Genomic DNA, 22,994 nt, shown 5'->3' on the forward strand with positions numbered 1-22,994 from the left:
TCCTCAGGAGCAGGGGCAGCAACTGGGCCTTCCACATCCTGGCACAAGTAGGGCTAAGAGTGCCTGATACCTAAATTGGTGCTAGTCGAGAGCTATGAATCCCAACTAGAGTGCTCCTTTCCTCCATCTGATTGGACTGACTTGAGTACCTGCGTGGGCCTCTCTGCACAGTTCAGCCACAGCTGTTGCCCTGAGACCACAAACTTAAGGGGACCTGGAAGTTTCATTGTACCCAAAGTTTGGTATTGGTGAGAGCTAACTAATTAGGTCCTGCATTTAGATGTAGATGGGTCAGGAACCCAGAACAGGCTGCTGAAAGTAATTCCCTGATTTCACACCTTCTTGAGCTACAACTCCTCTGTGTTAACTAAACCCTTAGGAAGATTGCTAACCTTTTACTTTTTGTTTCTTCCTTAAAAATATATCCTAAGATGCTACTGTTACATCTAGGTGAATTAAAATTGCATTTTTAAAAATAAGTAATATATTCACATTGTACAACATTCAAAAAGTGCAAACAGGTACACAGAGAGACATCTCCCTTCCATCCCAAGATAGAATGTGAACTGTGACAGTGAATCTACTATCTTACCTAGTGTAAAGGGGGTTAGGGGAAAAGCTGATCTAAGTGACTTTGGAAAACAATATTTTGTCCAGAAACTATAAGGCTAAAGACAAAACGGCACAAACACTGCACTCTGCTTATCAACTTGTTTCTCACAGAGGTTGGCAATTCTGAAAGTAATTTATAGTTTTACTGGGGTTGAAAAAATAATAATGGTAGGTAATGGGAATCAGGTTTCTCGCTGTCAGGGAAAGGAATGCTGTGGTACTTTATTTTTTTTAATATTTTATTTATTTTCAGAGAGAGGGGAAGGGAGGAAGAAAGAGAGAGAGAGAGAAAAACAGCTGTGTACAAGAGAAACATGTATCAGTTGCCTCTCGCATGTCCACAGCCTGGGACCTAGCCCACAACCCAGGCATGTGCCCTGACCTTTTAGTTTGCAGGAGGATGCCCAACCCACAGAGTCATACCAGTCAGGGCCCTGTGATACTTTAATATGATCTTATATTTAGTTTTATATATGTGGATGCACAAATAAGTAAAACAAATTGATGTTTTTCTCTCTCTCTCTAAAAAATAAATAATATTTTTTAAAATCCCGTGATACAGTGAGGCTGTGATAAGTGAACCGCAATAGAGAGAGGGACTACTGTATAGATACAGAAATAACAATAGATATGTGTGTTAGAATACATACATATATTTCCCAGCTCCCTCTGCTAAGGAAAGCCTAGAAGCAGTGACCACCACAATAGCAATGAGCATAGCCATACCCACATCTTGGTTTCTAATACCATTCTCTATTAAAAGGAACCAGGGCTTGGAGAAAAGGCTGAATGTAGGGCTGGAGCAGGGAAATTACAAGATAAGCCTGTAGTACAGTATAAGTCCTCTAATGTCTTCAATAAGGTTCTGTGACTTTAAACAAAATGACTTACAAAGAAACCAATTTTACATAGGCTAATTGATATAAACAAGGGTCAAGTCCTCCTGCATTTCATGAACATTATAATGAAACAATGCTGAATGAAGTGACATTATTTGAGGACCTGCTGTATTTGTAATGCCAAGAAGTAAGAAAGTGCTTTAAAAAAATAAAAGGATGGGCCATGTCAAAGGGACATGGGAGCCAACCTAGAAAAGCTCCCAGTGGCTAGAGATAGGGTAATATGAGCATCAGAATATCCTAGTAATATGCCCTGGCTGGTGTGGCTCAGTGGACTGAGCATCAGCCTGTGAACCAAAAGGTCACTGGTTCGATTCCCAGTCAGGGCACATGCCTGGGCTGCAGGCCAGGTCCCAATTGATATATCTCCCACACATTGATGTTACTCTCCCTCTCTCTTTCCCTTCCCCTCTCTCTAAAAGGTAAATAAATTAAAAAAAAAAAAATCCTAGTAATAGATTAAACAACTGAGAGAGAGGAAAGAGGACCCGTGGACATGGCAACAGTGTGGTGATTGTGGGCTGGGAGGGGGATGTAAGGGAACTAAATGGTATTGGAAAACATATAATAAGACTCCCAAAGAAGCCCTGGCTGATGTGGCTGAATGGATTGTGCACCGGCCTGCAAACCAAAGGGTCGCTCGTTCAATTCCCACTCAGGGCACATGCCTGGTTTGCAGGCCAAGTCCCTGGTTGGGGGCATGCAAGAAACAATCATACATTGATGTTTCAAAAAAAGACTCCCAAAGAAAAGCGTACAGGAGAAGGAAAAGTATAATAGTAACTAGCGCAGAGACCTGGCTGGCACTAGCTTAACCTATTGATCAAAGTTAAAATCATCAGTAATAAGTAACCCCTGGTATGACATGATGAGAGGGGCACTTCACCTCTGTCTTGTTCTTCCTAAAATCCATACCCTCAGTATAAACGTGAGGAAAACATCAAACAAATCCAAATTGAGGGACATTCTATAAAATAGTTCTTTAAAATGTCAAGGGCATGAAAAACAAGGAAGACTGGGAAACTTTCACAGACTAGAGGAGACTAAGGATTCATGATTGCTAATTGCAGTGTGGTATCCTTAATTATCAATAGGTCCTAGAACAGAAAAATGGCATTAGTACAAAATCATACTATTTATGTACACTGTTCTGCCTTTAGATTTTGTCCCATTGTGTTTGTGTGCGTGTATAGTTTAAGTCCTTTTTTACTTTTTCTTTTTTTCTAAGTAGCTATATGGATGTACTGTAATTTATATAAGTAGTTTCTTATTGATGGCCATTTGTTATTTGTAATCACTTGCTATTGTAAGTAATTCTGTAAGGAATAACCTGTACATGCATTGTTTTGCACTTTTACAAGTATATAGAATAAATTTTTGAGGTTTCCTGTATTAAATCATATGCATATGTACACTTGTAATAGTGAAATTGCTCTCCCTAAAGGAGTTTTATCCACTTATACTCCGCCTACAATGTATAAGAGTGCATTTTTTCTGCATACCATCACAAACATAAGTGTTACAAAGCTTTTTTATCTTTGCCAATCCAGTAAGTTAAAAACAAAAAGTTTATATATAATTTAATTTGCATTTCTATTGTGAACATGGTTGAGCATCCTCTGTGGAATATCTGTTCTTTTTTTGTTTGTTTTTGCTCATTTAAAATTGCTTGTTGTTTTTTTTCTTATTGATTTGTATAGGAGCTCTTTATATATTTATAAAATAGCCTTTTGTTATAAGAATTGCAAATATTTTTCCCAGTTTGTCTTGTGATATTTTGCCTTGCAGAAAATCCATTTTTTTAATGTAGTTTATTTTTTTAAAGATTTTATTTATTTTTAGAGAGAGGGGAAGAGAGGGAGAGAAAGATAAATGTGAGAGAGAAATATTGATAAGTTGCCTCTCATATGTGCCCCCTGACCCTGACCTGGGACCAAAGCTGCAACACAGGCATGTCTCCTGACTGGGAATCAAACTGGTGATCTTTTGCTTTGTGGGATGATGCCCAACTGCACCATTGACTTCTTTGAATATCAACTCATACTACACTGGTTGGACTTTTTATACTTTTTTTACAGAAATGTACAAGTATATTCAAAAGTATAACAATCTTGATACCTTGAAGGTCTAACTTCCCTTCCTCCCCCATTATTCTTTTTCAGAATTTGCCTGTCTAATTCTGTGTTTGTGAGGTTTCTTTTGTGATCCTTGGTGGTGCTTTAAAGTTTTCACCATTCAGAGCTTCACATTTTTAAAGTATATCCAGATATTTCTCTAATTTTTTTGGAAGAAGGGGCTATTGTAAATAGTATCTTTTTTCCTTTATATTATTTTAAAGGGGTGTTTGTGTGAAGGTTCCTAATTTCATAATATTAATTTTCTATCCAGCCACCCAAATTACTGTATGTAGTTTTTTTCAGTTTTTGTCTTGTATCTTCTAGGTATAAAATCATGTACCTGCGTAATCTACAAATGATATATATGTTTATTTTCTTTTCAGTTTTTATACTTGAAGCTGCATATTTGAAGTGTTAGAATAATGCCTCTCATGTGGGGGTGGGGGTGCTCTAGGCAAGCATAGTGGGCCCCATGGTGCAAACCTAGAATAGGTGGGTAACATTGCTATTGGAGCCGTTGAACCCTGGGATGGCGTTTTATTTTTGTTTTTTTCATTATTTCTTCCTTTTGTTTCCTCTAGATGTGAAATCTGGAAGCTATACTGTGTTGCAAGTGGTAGAAGCCCTTGGGTAAGAAAGAGCCTCTGCTCTAGAATGCACTTCTCTAGCCCAGCCTCAAAAAGTTATTTTGTATACTGCTGCTTTCCTGGAACTAATTGGTCCTGACTTTCTCCTACTGTAGCCCCCTACCCTGTGCCCCCTCCCCATCAGTACCTCAGGCTAAACCTGTTTTGCTCCTGAGAAGTTGCGTGTCACCTAAGTGAGGCTCCTAAGGAAGTGTTGGGGAACACAGCCTATGGGCCATACTAGCTGCTGCACGGGCCCACAGATTTGGAGTGAGGTGGGTGGTTGAAGGCCATCAACTATTATTTAATTAGAGCCACCTGCCCCTGTTAAATTAACAAGTGTTAGCAAAGGTTGTTAACAGTTGGCCATGTCTTCTAAAATAGAAAAGTAGAAAATTGTGGGGGGGAAGCATAAGTAACTATTATGCATTTCTCCTATATAAGCAACCATTTGGCCTTTCTACTCATGTTATTCTGGCCTTGGCTCACCTTTTTGCTTTTCTTTTTTTAAGTAACACCTTTATGGAGATATAATTCACTTATAACATTCACCATTTAAAATTGTATATTCAGAGATTTGTGCAATTTTAGAACATCTTCATTAACCCAGAAAGAAACCTCATTCCCAGTAGCAGGTCCTCCTCATTCCCTCCTCTTCCCAGCCCCTGGCAACCACTAATCTGTTTTCTGCCTCTATCGATTTGTCTGTTCCGGACATTTCACATAAATGGAATCACATCACATATAGCCTTTTGTGTCTGGTTTCTTTCACATAGCATAATGTTTTCATGAAGAGTTCATCCCCATTGTAGCATGTATCAGTATTTCATTTCATGCTGAATAATTTTCTGTAGTATGGATATACCACATTTTGTTTAACCATTTATCCGTTGATGGATATTTGGGTTTTTCCACTTTTTGGCTATTCCAAATAATGCTGCTATGAGCATTTGTGTGCCTTGATCTATTTTTAAATGCACAGTTTTCTACTTCTGAGCAGGGACCTTTCTACAAGTTCCCATCCTAGGGATCCTGCCAAGAGTGATCTCATTTTTTTCCCCTTCACCCCTAGGTACAGAGATACTCTTATCCTTGAGGTTTCACTGAAATATCCTGGCCATCTCTCCTTCAGGAATCTTCTTCTTCCTACATTTGCTGGCTTAGATTCCTTCCTTTTAGTATATTGAAATATAATCTCCATAGAGCTATGTTAACAATAAATCACCTCCTTGTTACTTCAATAATCCTAAATAGTTAAAACCTTTATTTTTGCCATTACTTTGTAAACTTCCAGTTACAAAGGTGTTGGTTTTCTTTTTCCCCTTAAGACTCTGGTGGGTGCGCTCAGCTTTTTTCTTTAGCAGTAATATATTTATTCTCCTCATGTTTGGTAACTACAGCTGCCAATCATCTCCCGAGCCCTGTGGGTAGCCACTAAGCTGTGTTTCAGAGGAATGTCACAGTTGTACCACTGGGGAGAAAGAGTAAGCCCAGTGCCCAGTCATTGCCTGGAGATGGGTGCTTCTTATGGCTGTGGTGTCACATGTCCCTCTAATAATGCCAAATCATCTGGGGATTGGCTCTTTAGGCTCTGGCCTTACTGTTATTTCTCATACTAAGCACCTCCAGAATACCTTCCTCCGCTAGCTTCCATTCCCAGGGGGTGAATGTAACTATGATAATTGCATAGTATTTACTTCTTTGAAAGTTTGAACTGGGTAATGGCAGGCTCTCTATCCTACTTCCCCCCAGGTCTTCTCTAGAGAATCCTGAACCCCGAACTCGGGCACGAGGAGTCCAGCTTTTGTCACAGGTGCTACTCCAGTGTCACTCCTTGCTCCTGGAAAAGGAAGGTATTGGCATCACTAGTAGAAGTATCTCCCTGGATTGCTGAGCCAAGCAAGGCCTTGCTTGTCTATTCAAGCCAACCTTACAGGGAGGGAGGGAGAGAAGGAGAGAGGGAATGAGGTATTTGTATTTGTAAACTACTAATTCAGGGTCTTCATTCCTCATGGTATATGTCACAGAAATGACAGAAGACAAGACAGTTTTGGACTTTAAACAGTTCTTTTTTTCTGTATCCTCTCCTCTATAAAATGGACTAATTAGGTAATGTCTCATAGATGGAGTGGAAAAGTAATGAAATATTAAAGTGCTTTGAAGTCCTAAGGAAAAAAGCCAACAACTTATTTATCTTCTATAGCAGGTGTAGGCAAACTGCAGCCTGTTTTTTATAAAGCCACACCCATTTATTTGCCTGTTGTTCAAGCTGCTTTTATGTTACAGCAGCGAGTTGAACAGAGTTGAGTAGTTGTGACAGATACTATGTCCTGCAAGCCTGAGAACGTTTGCCAGCCCCAGTTCTATGAAAGGCATATCTGGGGTTGAGAATGGGTTTGACAGTGGACCAATACGAGAATGGGTAATAAAAGGTGTTCGCCTATTTTCCTGTCTAATCAAGGCACCCTCAAATGGGAGGGCATGGGACATACTTCTTGGCGAAGGAAAAAAACTATAGTGAAGCCCAAGCAGTAACAGCCCTAAGATACTCTGGGAAGGAGCAAACCTGATGAGCCTTCCTCAGGCCTATGTGAACTAATGGCTGGATTTCTGGTTTGTGCAGTGGTACACCTGATCCTTTTCTATGAGAACAGGCTGAAGGACCATCATCTTGTGATCCCATCTGTCCTGCGGGGTTTGAGGGCACTTGTGAGTTTTTTTTTTTTTTTTCATTACACATCATGTTTGCAGGAGTCCTTTTCCAGTGCATTCTCCCTTTGCCCTTTGTGGGTAAGACTTCGAGCGCTGAGGCGCACATGCCCAAATGTGGGACTAAGCTAGTGTCAGCCAGCTTCCCTTCTGTTTTTAGTCTGTTTTACTTTAGAAAGTAAAACTGTCCTTTGGGGTCTGAAATTCAGAGCCAACCTGGAAGGTACTGCAAAGAACTAATCAACTTGAGAAAAGGGATCACGTTTCTCACTTCTTGTTGAACCATATATTGTGATTCCCACTGTAGATAATTAGGCCTGTTTTAGGGTTGTGTCTTGAAGGCCATGCTAGTATTCCCTGGGCACTCACATATCTCCTCTTTTCCCCCAGAGCCTGTGTGTGGCCCTACCCCCAGGCCTGGCTGTCTCTGTGCTTAAAGCTATCTTCCAGGAGGTCCATGTACAGGTGAGTAGTAACAGTCACTTTGGTATTTTCTATCTCCCAGCCCTTCATGTAACTAGAATTATACAGCAAATACACAGAGCCTTCAAAGTTCTTAACTCTTTCAGGTCTTTGACCATGTTTGCATGCTATTCCTTGGTCCTGTATAAGAAGAGGGAGGCATGCCATTATGTCTGGCCTGTGTCTTCTTATAACTGAAGAAAGTAAGGCATATAGCAGACAGGTTTTGGTTATTGGTCCCACTGCTGTAGTGCTGGACTAATAACCATATCTTTTCTCTGCATTTATTTAGGTTCATATTATACTGGTATAAAGAACATTGTCTTCTTAGAGATAGTAAAGCAGAAAGTAGTTTGTCAGCTGAGTTATTCTTTGAGCACTTCTCTTTACTTCTTTCTTTTCTCTCCCACCTCCAAGTCCTTGCCACAGGTGGACCGACACACAGTCTACAGTATTATCACCAACTTCATGCAAACTCGGGAAGAAGGTAAGAGGCAGGGCTCTCTGGGAAACCTGAAAAGCGAGCACCCTTTTATTTCCTCCAATACTAGGACTCATTTTAGCCTGGGGGTTATATAGAAAAGCTAATACTCTGAGAGAATGATGAAGGGAAACGGGTCTACTCACTCCCCATTAAAGTAAAAGAAGGGTAGAACTTGGGCTGATGTTTTAGATTCTTATATCTGTAACAGTTACATGTTGTTGCACATCTCTTCTTCACTGAATACTCTCTTGGAATAGGAAAACAAAAAAGGTCCTCTCTGGGAGGCAGGAAAGGGGAGGCAGCGATAAAGGGAGAACACAGGCCAGTAGAAAGCCCAACTCTACTGCATGGGACAGCAGTAACCTTGTTCTCTCTTCCCCAGAGCTGAAGGGCCTAGGAGCTGACTTCACGTTTGGCTTCATCCAGGTGATGGATGGGGAAAAGGATCCCCGTAATCTTCTGGTGGCCTTCCGCATCGTCCATGACCTCATCTCCAAGGATTATAGCCTGGGTATATCCTTGTAGCCTTGAATTAGCTGGTTGAGGCTTGTCAGATGAGTGAAACTTATAAGTCAACCTCATTCTTTCTCTTGTTTTAGGACCCTTTGTGGAGGAGTTGTTTGAAGTGACATCCTGTTATTTCCCTATTGATTTTACCCCTGTAAGTAGCACCTTTTATTCATTTGTTCATTTATTTAAATATTCATTGAGTGCCTTCTCTCTGCCAGTCCTAGTTCTAGGCATTGAGGATATAGCAATGAACAAAAGAGACAATCCCTGTCTTAGGAACTTACATTTTAGTAAACTAGGAAATGGAGAAGCATTTGCCATCAGAGGAGAGATTCAATCCAGCAGGTATTTAGGGGGATCCTTAAGACCTTTACCAATGTACTTAGTGCTAAGGGCTACAGGATTGTAAAACATGGTTCTTGCCCTTGAAGATCGAAACATTTAAGTAACAATATGAGATTATAGACCCAAAACAAGTGATGCTATAGTTTTTCAGAGAAGGCAGAGTTCAGTGTGAGCTAGACTAGGCAGGAACTAACTTCACAGATATGATAAATAGGATTTCAGTTGATTTCTGAGGGATGCCTAGGCTATGATCCTGAAGTCTAAGGGGGCACCTCAGGCAATAGAAACAAATTGACAAAACAAGACACATCTGAGCACAGTATATACAGGAGGTGTTTGCTGTGACCCCCTTGGACTTTCCTCTTATTCTGCATCTTGATTTCCCTTCTATTTCCATATACTCAGGGTCTCATCACTGCAAGCATTAGTGGCTTGGAAGAAATGAAAGGAGTTATATCACAGCATTCCAAATACTGTAATATCTGAGTATCAAATCTCATTGCCTTTAAAGTTACACAACCATCTTTGCCATAGGGAATTTCTTATCAGCTTATTCCAGTTGACATTATGTTGCTTGGGACCACCTCTCTGCTGAAATTCTTTTCATCTCTTATATCAGTATCACTATTTCTAACTCAGAACTTATATCTTTGAAATCTTGTAAGTTTTTTGATTGGTTGCCAGGCTTCTCTGATTTTGCTGTTTTATTTTCTTTGTTTTGAGAATACATTCACATGATTCAAAGTCCAAAAAGTGAAAAAGTATATACTTATCAAGTTTCTTTCTCCATTGTCAGCCACTTTTATCAGTTATGTTGGTACAGAACTTCTTTCATTCACATATATGCAAATGGTTTATGTCCCTCTCCCCCCGCAAGTGGTAGCACATATATACACTCTCCTGTACTTTGCCCTTTTAACTTAACAGTATATCTTGGAAAGTGTTCTATATCAGTATATAAATTAGCTCTTTATTCTTTATGGCTGTGTAATATTCCTTTGTATGGAAATACCTAATTAATTTTACTAGTTCTCTATGGGATTAAGGTTGGTTGCCAACCTTTTGCTGTTACAAGCAATGCTGCAATTCACATACCCTGTATGTGTATTATTTCAGATATACCTGAGTATAACAATAGGATAAATTCATAAAAGTGAAATTATTGAAATATGTACATTTATAATTTGAGGGCAGGAAAGAGTATGTCATTTATTTTTTTGAAAGGTAATACAAATGAGCATGATTCAGCATTTAAAAGATAAAGAATTAAGCCTCTATATACCCCTTTACATCCACCACACATTTTTCTCTTTGGAGATAATCACTGCTCCCAACAGCTTATATATTTTCTTGACCATATTCAAGGCAAAATAGGGTTATAGATAATGATAGGAGAATTTCTCTTCTTCGAGCAGATTTTTGTGTGTTCTGCAAAGCAGTCTACGGGAAGAGGAAAGCTCTTGTCAATTGAAATAGAGACACCTGGTTCTGACCGGTGTGGCTCATTTGATTGGAGTGTTGTCCCATAGACCAAAAGGTCACTGGTTCGATTCCTGGTCAAGGCACATACCCAGGTTGTGGATTCGATCCCTGGTTGAGCGTGTATGAGAGGAAACACATCAATGTTTCTCTGTCACACTGATATCTCTCTCTTGTCTCTCTCTCTTTCTTTCTCTCTCTCCCCCTCTGCCTTCCTCTGCCTCCCTCCCTCCTTCCCTCTCCCCCCTGCCCTTCCACTTTCTCTAAAAGCAGTGAAAAAAAAAGTCCTCTGGTGAGGATTAAAAAGAAAAAAGAAAAAGAGAGACACCACCTGGCTTTTAGTGTAACTGTTTGTGTTAGAGATATTTTTTATGGTCTTATCAATCCATATTGGTCATATACCATCATCATAGTGGATCACATTAGTATAAGTGACAGTTCCTTTGACTTTCACTAATACCTGTATGCTCACTCTAGAGCAGAGGTTGGCAAACTTTTTCTGTAAAGGGCCAGATAATATTTATTTTAGGCTTCCAAATCATCTGGTCTCTTCTGTAACTCCTTAACTATGCTATTCTAGAACGAAAACAGCCGTAGAAGCTGGAATATGGTACAGTGGCTTTATTGCAATAAAACTTAATTTATGGAGTCAATAATATTGTGATAACTATGTATAGTGCCAGGTAGGTACTAGAAATACTGAGGAATCACTTTGTAAAGTATATGATTGTCTAATCACTATGCTGTATACCTAAAACCAATACAAAATAATATTGAAAGTAAACTGTAATTGAAAAATAAAAAAAATTTAACTTAATTTATGGACATATAAATTTAAACTTCATGTAATTTCACATGGCACAGGTATTATTCTTTTGATTTTTTTTTTTCAACCACTTAAAAATGTAAAACTGTTCTTAACTTGTCCATATAGTCTCAACTGGTTGCTTCCTACTCCTGTTGCAAAGTAGATATTGAGTCTTCCTTCACCGTCATCCAAGGGATTCCTTTATCCTTTCTCTTGGATCAGATTTTCTATTTCCTATGTTCGCGTGTGTCATATTTTCATTTTGGTGGTGTGCATCCTTTGTTAGCTTCTTGAGAGAGTATATAAAAGTGAAAAGTTTTTAGATTTTGTGAATCTAAAATGTCTTCTTTGCTCCCACTTAATAATAATATGGGTATAAAATTCAAGAATGGAAATTTTTTTTCTTCTAAGATTTTGGAGGCATTTCTGCATTTACCTCTGGTTTTCAGTTCCTTGAAGAAATCTAAATTCCTTCTGACTTGTAAACCTTTGTATTTACTTTTCTCCCTCCTTTCTGGAAGCTTTTAAGTTTGACTTTTGCCCCCATGTATTGGAATTTCAGAGTGATATGGCTTCCTGTGGGTCTGTTTTTATGCATTGTGTTTGATACTTGGTAGTCTCCATCAATCTAGAAATTCGTGTCCTTTAGTCCTGGGAAATTTTCTTGCATTTCTTCCCCTTTGTTTTCTCTATTTCTTCTCTTTGGAAGTCCTATTAATCTTTTGTCAGACCTCTGACTCTCTTACCTTTTCTTCCATATTTTTTACTTCTATTTCCTTTTTGTTACTTTATGAGAGAATTCCACAATTTTATCTTTTCTGTCAGTCATATCAGTCAAGCCATAAACAGAAACCACTTTGGTATTTAAAACAGAAATGATTTAATGCAGAAAATTGTTTATACACATGATGGGAGAGCAGAGAAGCCAAATAGGGATAATGAGGCAACCCAGAGATTATCAATAGCCGGAAGAAATTATCACCTCTAGGCTGGAGGGACAAAGGGAAGAGTTGATGTTACTGGATCCCAGGGACTGAGAGTACTTAACAAAAACTGGAAGCAGAGTGGGCCTATCAGCGACAGGTGAAGCAATGAAGGAGGTACTATCAATGCCAAAGGTGCCAACTCAATCAGAGGGATGGGAAGAAATACCCTGACTTTTCCCTTCTGCCCTGCATTCTTCTCCAGGTTCTCCAGGTTTCTTGCATTGGCTGAACCCAAGCCCATATGGGAACCTGGGAGATGCAGCCTGCAGCCTGCCGTGGTCAGCCCAGGGAATGGACCTCAGGCCTAGGATTAGCACATCTCCTTGTAACCCCTTTTACTGAATTTTTTTTTTTTCCTTTCTGCATTCATGCTTTGAGTTTCTAACATCCTTTTGTTGTTGATGATGATCTTTGAGTATTTTTTATTTGGAGCAGCGGAAGGTTAAAGCATTCTGTTCTTATTTAATTCATTGATGAATTGTTTTATCTTTTTTGAAAACATTGATATATTGTTTTTAAATATTTCTTCTCCCCACATATGTGATCTTTGTTTCCTCCAAGTTTTTGTCAATTTATTTTGGTCTCTATTTCCAGGTTAGAGGCTTTCTTCAGATAACTGGTAGTCCTTGGGAGTTTACACATGTTTCAAAGTGAGGATTATAAAAAGATCAAAGTGGGAGCCCTGAGTACATGGAACAGGCTTGTCAAGTATGAGCTTCACTGTAGAGTGGCTTAGATGGACAGTTTGGGGAATCCCCAGTGTGTTCTCCTTTTTGGGCTAGTCAGCTTCTTCTAGAAAAAGACCTTAGACTTACCTAGAGGAGAGGTCTGGCTACAAGCAGCTAGGGCTGTAAAGACTAGAAAAATTCAGCACTTAGTACTGTATAACTTGGACCTCCTCTTTGGGTACAGTACTCAGGCCCTCGACTACACTTATATTTCCAAGACTAGAGACCTCTGTCTTGCCCTCATCAGAGAATTAAATCTTCAGATGCTGCAGTTAGGGGGGGAGTTGGGAGGCAATCTAGGAGGTCAGTTTGCTTCTCTAACCCCACTCCCAATTCTAGGTGTACCTGGGCTGCTAGTTGTTAAGCTTTCTAAGGACTGTATATGGGTGATTATCTAGTTGCCCCAAGCCTGCTGAGAATTGTGTGCTTTTGTCTTTGCTAAGTTATTTTTTTCTTATCCATCTGCTTTTCAGCTTCTGAAATCTTGTTGCTAACATCTCTTATCCTGTTCTCTTCAACCTTTAACTTGATGTCTTTTAAAAAGAAGACCCCTTGAACTGTATTTTTCATGGGGTTTCTAAAAAGGAAAAGGAAAATTTGGTGCATGTTTCAGCCTGCCATCTTGATGCAGAAATCATCAATACTTTTTTATGTTGCCAGAATTACAGTTTTATTAGAGTAAAAAGGGGTTTTTAAAAATAAATTGTAGCTCAATGACACAACGGAATAGTATCAGCCACTAAAACTAATATTATGAAAAAACAATACCATGGAAAAATGTTCCTAATGTGTTACATGAAAAAATAAATTGTAAACGATACATACAAAACAATCATATTTTCAAAAGTATTTTAAAGGGAAACAGTGTCTACTAACACATAGTCATAGTATATAGAGAAGAAAGTAATGCACCAGAAAGTTAATGGTGCTTATCTCAGAGTGATGAGATGATAGAGCAGACAGAAACTGTGATCATATAGACAATAAATGCTCCAAAGACAGACATTCCCAAGGAATGTGTAAGAGTGAGCATGTCTCCCTGCTGGAGCCTTATGCCACACAACTCTGCCAGACTAGGTATAAATATCACCCTGTTCTTTGGGTTGTCAGACTGAAGCCTGTGTCCAAAGAGCTATATAAACCCATGGCCCCTCTCCTTTTTCCAGCCACCTAATGATCCCCATGGTATCCAGAGAGAAGATCTCATCCTGAGTCTCCGAGCTGTGCTGGCTTCCACACCACAATTTGCTGAGGTAGGTCTAGCCACAGTCAGAGTATATAGCCTCAGCTCATAGACTGCTCTGAATAAGAACAGGAAAAGCAGAGGGGAAAAGAAAGATCCAGTATACACTTCAAGGTATGACATCCTGCAAGTGTCTTCAGACCTTCAGTGTAGAAAACTTTACCATCGCTTCTTTAAAGTAGTAATCCCATCCCTATCTAGTGCTATTTTTTAAAGTCCTATAGATTTGCCGACCATTTTTCAGGTAACTGGGAGTCTGGCATCATTTTGGCAGGAAGGTTGGCTTAAAGTCACCACTCCTGACTCAAGAATAGCTCCTTGACATAGCACCTGCCCCTGGGGACAGGTGGCAGTAAGGACATGGTTGGCCTTGGTGAGGCTGCAACACTACCTATCTCAGACTTCAGTTCTTCTGTTTCTCCCACAGTTCCTGCTGCCTCTGCTGATTGAGAAGCTGGATTCTGAGATTCTGAGTGCCAAGCTGGATTCTCTGCAGACTCTGGTGAGTGATTTTTCTTCTTCCAGGGTCCCGCTGTCTTTAGACAAATTAGGATTGCTAAGGGATTATAGATAATTGGAGAGTCAGGGAACAATTCAGTGGGCCTCAGAAGAAGGATACCAAGATCTGAACCTACATATTGACCTAAAGGCCTCAGCCGCATATTGTGTTGTTCTGTAATAACTGAGTTGCAGCCAAGGAAAGGCTGACCAGGACTACTTCCTGATGCTTGTTTTTCATCAGTGAGGGTGAGTGCCTATTTTTTTTGCCCTGGTTATTATGATTATAAAATCCTGCTGATTTTTCTGCTGAGAGCCAGGCTCCTTCGGGTGCCATTATGCTGAGGTACCTGCATATCTTAGAAACTCTGAGTGTGTAGATAGTTGAGACCTGCACTTTTTTGGCAGAATGCTTGCTGCGCTGTGTATGGACAGAAGGAACTGAAGGACTTCCTCCCCAGCCTTTGGGTTTCTATCCGCAGAGAGGTGAGTATTACTTAGATAAATTCACTATTGTTAACTCCCAGTTGTCAGGCATCAGGGGAAATAATATGCTCTCTTAAGCTGTGCCTGGTTTTTCAACAAGCAAGCAATGGGTCATACCTTTAGTTGAATGACAAGGGGGAGAATCCCCGTGTGAGGGGCAGCTGCTTGGTGATGGCACTTGATCACCCTTGCATCGTGCCCACTTCCTGTCCTTCCATGGTAAGAAGCATAATCATGGTGCCTTGGCACCATGCTGAATAGACGGAGAGAGGAAGATACCTTAGATAAGGAATCCCAGTGGTGGTTCAAAGTTGGCATTCTGTTTCTCAAAAAGTATGTGTATCAATCCCAGTAGGGCTGAGGACTTGGTGAGAATACTCCAATCAAGAAGAAACTCATTTGAGGCATTAATTTTTATTGCTGTGCCCTAAAGGTTCTCAACCTCCCCACTACCTAAGAAAATAGGCAGTGGGTGGATGGGGTCTCACTTGGTGCAGGCTCACCTCAGTAGCCATGGGATCCCTCCCTGACAGGTGTTCCAGACGGCAAGTGAGCGGGTGGAGGCCGAGGGCCTGGCAGCTCTCCACTCCCTGACTGCGTGTTTGTCTCGCTCTGTGCTGAGGGCTGATGCTGAGGACCTCCTTGACTTCTTCCTTAGCAGCATTCTACAGGGTAATGGAGCCATGAAAGTCAGAAAGGGGAGTGAACACAATAGAGAGAAATTCCTTAAGGGTCAATGACCTTTCATGTGTAGCCCTATCATGTTCAGTGATTTGGGGTCTAGAACCCTACTTCAAATTTTTTTAAAAAGGTAACTGCTAGCAAACTGTCCCAAATCTCAGTCTCCAACCTTTATGGACTGCAGGGAAAGCAGGCAGCATTCAGCCTGCTCCCAGGTATGTGATACACTGCCTCTCTAGACTGCAGGCACCATCTGTGTGAACCGGACATGAAACTGGTGTGGCCTAGTGCCAAACTGTTGCAGGCAGCTGCAGGTGCATCTGCCCGGGCCTGTGACCACATCACCAGCAACGTACTACCTTTGCTGCTGGAACAGTTCCACAAGCACAGTCAGGTAAGGGAGCACAGTCCTTTGAGGGAATGATGGGACCCCTTGCTAGGACCCCTTTCTCACAGAGAGACCTAAGCGTCGGGTATAGGCCTAGATAGACTTGGGGTTTGCTCCTATTAGCTGCTGCTGGTTCCCTTTTATTTATTTTTTAAAAGATTTTATTTATTTTACTTCTAGAGAGAGGGGAATGGAGGGAAAAGAGAGGGACAGAAATAGCAATGTGCAAGATATACATCAGTCGGTTGCCTCCTGCACTCCCCCAAGCAGGGACCTGGTCTGCAACCCAGGCATGTGCCCTAACTGGGAATCAAACCACTGACCTTTCTGTTTGCAGGCCGGCACTCAATCCACTGAGCCACACAGCCAAGGCCCTTGTTTACAATTTTCCTGAAAATAAAAGAATAATTCACCCCACTTCCAAACTAGCAAGACTGAAATTCTTTAACATACAGGGTGGGCAAAAGTAGGTTTACAGCCTGGACTGGACTGGCTCAGTGGGTTGAGTGTCATCCTGTGAACCGAGAGGGTACTGGTTCAGTTCCCAATCAGGGCACATGCCTGGGTTGCGGGCCAAGTGCCCGGTTGGGGAGGTGTGAGAGGCAACCAATTGATGTTTTTCGCCCTTTCTCACTCCCTTCTCCTCTCTCTAAAAATAAATTTAAAAAATTTTTAAGTATATTTACAGTTGTTCATATGGAAAATAATACAATAATTAATAAACAATACAAGAATAAACAACTTTTGCCCCACCCTGTATTCTTTGACTCTAATATCCATTAAAACATTACAGAGCAACCAGAGGCGAACAATCCTTGAAATGATCCTGGGTTTCTTGAAGCTACAACAGAAATGGAGCTATGAAGACAAGGGTAAGGTCACCTTCCAGAGCAGGCAAAGAATGTCATGGATAAGTAGTCTTAGAACAAGGTTTTAGCATTAAAAAAAAAAACAAACAAAAAAACCACTTAACAGATGCAACCTGTTTTATTTTTGTCCCAGTGTACTTCTTGGACATTCAGTGGATTAAGCTCTTTAAATCTGCCCCATCTTGTCTTTAGCATCACTGCTGAGTCAGGGTTTCCCTCTAACATGGACTGTCTCTCCTTAGGTGAAAGGCCTCTGAGTGGCTTCAAGGACCAGCTATGCTCACTGGTGTTCACAGCCCTGACAGACCCTAACACCCAGCTTCAGCTTGTTGGCATTCGTACTCTCACTGTCTTGGGTGCCCAGCCAGGTACACTTAAGAGAAAGAGTAAAGATAGGAGTTTTAGTCCCTTTTTTTGTGATTTTCTGTCTCGGGTAAAAAGAAGTCTTAATTCCCTGGTTCTCACTAAAACCCCGGTTGACTTGGGATTTCTAGTGGATCTTTTGGAAGGGTTGTGGGGGCTGTACAGAAAGAAATAAGTGGTTCGTGTTCCCTTGTAACACAGATCTTCTGTCTTCTGGGGACGTGGAGCTGGCAGTGGGGCACCTGTACAGACTGAGCTTCCTAGAGGAGGATTCCCAGAGTTGGTGAGATTCTACAGAGTGAGATAGAGCAAGCTGCTCCAGGGCTCTATACTTGACCCTTGGCTCTCCCTAGGGGAGGTGGGCCTTGTGCTTGGCTCTGGCTGCCAAATGGATGGAGATTTGGGACTGGGCTCTTTTCTTGGGCATTAAGAAGCCCTGTCCAACTAGGTGCTTGAGTCCTGCTCTTCAGCAAGGTGGTCTTAGGAGATCATGCTCCTGAATCTGTCTAATGGCAGGTCTAGGCAAGAGAATGGTGGGCCAAGTCTCAGCTAATGCTCATCTGTCCTGTGCCCCCAGCAGGGTGGCAGCACTGGAAGCATCAGGAACCCTGGCCACTCTTTACCCTGTGGCCTTCAGCAGCCACCTAGTGCCCAAGCTTGCAGAGGAGCTGTGTGGGGGTATGTGTCTCTGATCTTCTGAAACCCACCTTCCCCAGAAGACTCGGGGGGTCTTCATGCTTGCCATCACACAAGGAAACCTTGTCTCCTGGGTTGCTTTCAGGGGAGTCGGGTTTGGCTAAAGGGGATGGGCCCACCAAATGCTCCCGGCATCTGCGCTGTCTGCAAGCCTTGTCAGCTGTATCAACACATCCCAGCATTGTCAAGGAGACCCTGCCTCTGTTGCTGCAGCATCTGTGCCAGATGAACAAAGGTAGCTACCAGGAATGGTCAAGCTGGGCTGAATGGGGAGCCATGGTCAAGTTTAGAGTTGATGCCTCTAAGGCAGTAATTCCAGTGGTGGCTGTACAGAAGAGTCACATTTCCTGGGCCTCATTCAGTCCAACTAAATCAGTCTGTGAGGAAGGATGGGATTTGGGCAACAGTAATTATTAAGAGTGCCCAGGTGATTTTAATGTGGGGCCAGAATTGAGAAGTACCACTCTTTAGGCCATACTACTCAAAATCATCTCGGGCCCCACTGATCAGAATCTGCATTTTAACAGGATCTCTAAGTAACTCACACATACTCTCTAGTTTGAGAGTATCATATACTCCAAGGCTTAAGTGACTGCAGCAGTTGGTTCTACAAATCTATACATGCTCACCATAGGCGCTACTTTGCATTGCCCAGTCTTTGCAGTGGATTCAGTTAACAGTGGATGATCTACTGTTACACAGTAAAAAGAACATGACTCAGTATGGCCTGGGTTACATTTCTGACTTTGCATTTTCTGCGACCCTAGAAAAACCACTGGTAGTTTAATTGAGTTTCCACATCCTCCTCTATAAAATGGGGAAATGGTCTTTCTGGAGTAATGAAAAATGAGAAAATGTGTATGAATGCTTCTGTTGCAGAGCCTGACATAGAGCAGGTCTCAGCTTCAAAATCTGAATAGATGAAAAACATCCAAAAGAATAAAATGAACTGGCTCCTTCATAAGATACTCTTGGTCTCACTCACCTTTGATTGTTCTTTCCATCCGCTTTATCTGAAATATCTAGAAGTACTTTTAGGGAAAACTTACAGAGAATACTTTCTCACGACACAGGGAATGTGGTTGCAGGACCAAGTGAAGTTATTGCTGTCTGTCAGAGCCTCCAGCAGGTGGCAGAAAAATGCCAGCTGGACCCTGAAAGCTGCTGGTATTTCCATCAGACGGCTATACCTTGCCTGCTTGCCTTGGCTGTGCAGGCTTCCATGCCAGGTAACTTTCTCCACCCGCTGCCTCCTACCGTCTCTAGACTTTGGCCTTCCACTAGTGTTGAACAGCACTGCCACCCTCGGGGTTTTGCTGGTACTGCATTTTGTGCCACCAGAGGCCTTTTTTTTTTTTTTTTTTAATTGAATCTTTGTAATTTTTCTCCATTACCATTTAGTCCCCTTATACCAGAGGCTTATTTTAAGATTTCACTTCAAGCAAAGGGTGCTAACCTGACCAGTAACAGGAACCAAGATCCATTAGTGTTAGCAGTGGTCAGAAGGATGCACACCTTTTTCCTGTTTAACTGCTATGTAATTAGTTTAGTTAGAATTCATCTCTAGAGTTAAATAGACCTGGTTGAATTTCATCTTCAACTCCACCACTCACTAACTTAGGTGAAGATATTTAGCCTTTTTAAGGTGTTTCCTCCTTGTTAAGGGGGAGATAAAGGGAAATATCGATATCACAGACAGTTGCTAAGGATTAAATAACGCATAGTAGCTGGCAACACCGTAATGTATGTAGGTATCATAGCTCAATATATGGTGTGTGTGTGTGTGTGTGTGTGTGTATATATATATGAAGATTAAGTCCAGGTTATCTTTTAAGGTTTTGAAAATGCTAACATCTTTCTAAGGTTAAAAATGTCCATATTAGCTGGCCTTATTTTCCATTGTTGCCCAGTCTTAAGGACTGTACACAAAGTTCTCGAGAGCTCTCTCTGGCCCACATTAGACGACTACTGCTCTGGTGCCTTTCTGATTCTCTGGTCTACAGCTCTACTACAGGATGGATCAGAAACCACTGCTGTTGTGACTAGAGTTAAGCCCCAGTCACAACGATGGGACCTAATCATCTATACCAGAGTCAGGGCCATGTGATTGTGTATGTGTATGTGTGTTGTTTTGATTTTGCAGAGAAGGAGCACTCAGTTATGAGGAAAGTGCTGTTGACGGATGAGGTCTTGGCCGCCATGGTGTCTGTCATTAGCACTGCCACCACCCACTTAAGCCCTGAGTGAGTATAATCATGGATGTAGTTTAATCCTGGGCAGAAGGATAGGAATCTTGGAAGAAACAGCATGTAGCTGCCTTCTGAGCTTTTACCCAGAATCAAATGCAGACGCAGCTATTTGTCTTATATGTTTTACTGGCAAAATAAGAGAAAGGGATTTTTAGTACCATGGACTGTGGGGTGGGTGAGTCATGGGCTGATGGTTCTTAGCTGCAGACGTGCATAAGAATCACCTGTGGACCATTTTTTAAATATACATTGAATTCTCTCACTAGGTTGTAAGCTCCAAAGCAAGGATTTGTTCTGTCTCGCTTGCTGTTCTATCACCAGGGCCTAGAATGGGAATGGTTCCTGTCATATAATATGTGCTGAATTATAATTATGGAATGTGTGAATGATCATGCTCTGACCCATTGACTCCAATGGGAACCCCAGGGCTGCTTTACAACCCTGGCTCCTTGGTGATACCAAGTGCTCTACCCCTAGCTTAGCTGCCCAGAGTGTCGCCCACATTGTGCCCCTCTTCTTGGATGGCAACATCTCCTTTCTGCCTGAAAACAGCTTCCCTTGCAGATTCCAGCCATTCCAGGTGAGGATGGATCAGACTGGGTGGAATCCTGGGATTTCTGTCCTTCAAACTTCTAGGGCTAATCTGGGATGGGTATCAGAGCAGATATGCCTATTGCTGGCTTGATAACGCTCTTCCTTCATAGGATGGCTCCTCAGGACAGAGGAGGCTGGTTGCACTGCTTATGGCCTTTGTCTGCTCCTTGCCTCGAAATGTAAGTGAACACGTTTAGAGAGTACCCTAGTTTAACCCTGACAAGGAGGGTTGGATCCCAGGTGACTGGGCTGGAATGTAGTTTTCATCCATCCTTGCCCCTACCACCACTTTCTAGGGGGTATTATCTCTTTGAATTCGTGTGTTCTCTGGGTCTATTACATGACCATGTTTTCTGTAGGTGGAAATCCCTCAGCTGAACCAACTCATGTGGGAGCTTTTAGAGCTGAGCTGCTGCCCCAGCTGCCCCTTCTCCTCCACCGCTGCTGCCAAGTGCTTTGCAGGACTCCTCAACAAGCACCCTGCAGGTACTGGAATCCTCCCTGATGAAATCTTGACATTGAGTCCTCATTTTATTTTAAAAAGTAGCTTGCTCATAATACATATAATAGGGTTTCCCAGGGGACAGCCCTTGGGACAAGCGTTAAGACCAGAGTTGGGCACAGCATAAGAAGATAAGGGGGTACAAGCAGAGTGCTTTGTCTAGTTCTGTCATCCTACTCCCTACAGGGAGCTGTTAGGGGTCATTCTTTATAGAAGTGGACAACTCTTGCCCTGGCTGGTGTGGCTCAGTGGATTGAGTGCTAGGTTGCAAACCGAAAGGTCACTGGTATGGTTCAGTTCCTGTCAGGGCATATGCCTGGGTTGCAGGCCAGGTCCCTGGTTGGGGGCATGTGAGAGACAACCGGTTGATGTTTCTCTCCTTGCATCAGTGTTTCTCTCCCTCCCTTCCCCTCTCCTTTAAAAATAAATAAATAAATAAGTAAATAAATATGTATTTAATAAGTAGACAACTCTTCAAATGCCAGCACCTCTGTGCTATGAGGATACCAGGCTCTCATGCTGGTGTCTCATAGTTGAGTGGGCAAAGCCCATAGCCAAATGATACTGTTATTTGCTAATGGCTTCTCAGGGAGCTCTGCACTGAAATGCTTTACATCCTTCATTGTTAAAGGAGAAATATGTGGCCTTCACATAAGCATTTCCTTCCTCCTTTGTAGGGCAACAGCTGGATGAATTCCTACAGCTGGCTGTGGACAAAGTGGAGGCTGGGCTGGGCTCTGGGCCCTGTCGTAGACAGGTCTTCACACTGCTTCTCTGGGTAAGAAGTCATAATGGATTCTAGTAAACAGAGATAATTTTGTCTGGTTAAATAAAACTTCTCCTCTTGACCTGGAACCATAAGCATGCGTCTCAGGGTTCTGGGGTTTGAGTGTCATTCCCTTATCTATTCTCTGATTACAGGTAACAAAGGCTCTAGTGCTCAGATATCATCCTCTCAGCTCCTGCCTTACAAACCGGGTAAGTCCATTCTGGAGACAGGGGAATCAAGGACCTAAATAGGAACTTCCTGTTGATCCTATTCCTGCCCCAAAATGAGTGCCATCCCCCTCTTGGGTATTTAAGATTCTTCTCCTGATACACCTCAAAGGCTCTCTTTTCTCCAGCTCATGGGCCTCCTGAGTGATCCAGAGCTTGGCCCAACAGCAGCTGATGGCTTCTCTCTGCTCATGTCTGACTGCACTGACGTACTGACTCGTGCTGGCCATGCTGAAGTGCGGATCATGTTCCGCCAGAGGTTCTTCACAGATAATGTGCCGGCTTTGGTCCAGGGCTTCCATGCTGCTTCCCAAGGTGAGGAGAGTTTAAAAGAAAGGCCCCAGATTTATAGACCTCTCCTTTGCTTGGGTTTAGGACCTCATCTTTGCTTCTTCAGAGCGATAGTGTGGTCTGTACCTAAAGGGCTAAACTTCCAGACTCTTGCCCCACTCTCTTCCTTTGGTTTAGATTGAAGTTGAGTTCTCAAGCCCTATGTCTGAGCCCAGTTTCTTCCCTAAGCTTTTTTGTTTTACAGATGTGAAGCCAAATTACCTGAAAGGCCTGTCTCATGTACTTAACAGGCTGCCTAAGCCTGTGCTCTTGCCAGAGCTGCCCACGGTAAGCCTTGCAGTCAGAGCCTCTAAGCAAGGGACTAAGCCATTGT

General features: G+C 42.0%; 1 protein-coding gene across 1 annotated transcript in view; it reads left to right on the plus strand.

Moving 5' to 3' along the window:
- Positions 1-22,994, plus strand: part of MMS19 (MMS19 cytosolic iron-sulfur assembly component) — a 31,930-nt gene that overhangs the window by 7,498 nt on the left and 1,438 nt on the right. Inside the window, exons 2-27 of the mRNA XM_090277900.1 lie at positions 4,210-4,258; positions 6,007-6,107; positions 6,878-6,963; positions 7,354-7,428; positions 7,843-7,912; positions 8,292-8,420; positions 8,509-8,570; positions 13,932-14,018; positions 14,436-14,510; positions 14,915-14,992; positions 15,526-15,664; positions 15,913-16,067; positions 16,855-16,933; positions 17,173-17,298; positions 17,495-17,576; positions 17,871-17,971; positions 18,075-18,224; positions 19,063-19,218; positions 20,133-20,232; positions 20,716-20,818; positions 20,943-21,011; positions 21,192-21,318; positions 22,012-22,112; positions 22,256-22,312; positions 22,459-22,645; positions 22,866-22,948. Of these exons, the coding sequence (XP_090134026.1) occupies positions 4,210-4,258; positions 6,007-6,107; positions 6,878-6,963; positions 7,354-7,428; positions 7,843-7,912; positions 8,292-8,420; positions 8,509-8,570; positions 13,932-14,018; positions 14,436-14,510; positions 14,915-14,992; positions 15,526-15,664; positions 15,913-16,067; positions 16,855-16,933; positions 17,173-17,298; positions 17,495-17,576; positions 17,871-17,971; positions 18,075-18,224; positions 19,063-19,218; positions 20,133-20,232; positions 20,716-20,818; positions 20,943-21,011; positions 21,192-21,318; positions 22,012-22,112; positions 22,256-22,312; positions 22,459-22,645; positions 22,866-22,948 (2,627 nt within the window). The remainder of the gene's footprint in view (positions 1-4,209; positions 4,259-6,006; positions 6,108-6,877; positions 6,964-7,353; positions 7,429-7,842; positions 7,913-8,291; positions 8,421-8,508; positions 8,571-13,931; positions 14,019-14,435; positions 14,511-14,914; positions 14,993-15,525; positions 15,665-15,912; positions 16,068-16,854; positions 16,934-17,172; positions 17,299-17,494; positions 17,577-17,870; positions 17,972-18,074; positions 18,225-19,062; positions 19,219-20,132; positions 20,233-20,715; positions 20,819-20,942; positions 21,012-21,191; positions 21,319-22,011; positions 22,113-22,255; positions 22,313-22,458; positions 22,646-22,865; positions 22,949-22,994) is intronic.

The sequence above is a fragment of the Furipterus horrens genome, unplaced genomic scaffold, assembly GCF_987537825.1.
Source record: "Furipterus horrens unplaced genomic scaffold, mFurHor1.1.pri manual_scaffold_5, whole genome shotgun sequence".
In the NCBI taxonomy this organism is placed as follows: domain Eukaryota; kingdom Metazoa; phylum Chordata; class Mammalia; order Chiroptera; family Furipteridae; genus Furipterus; species Furipterus horrens.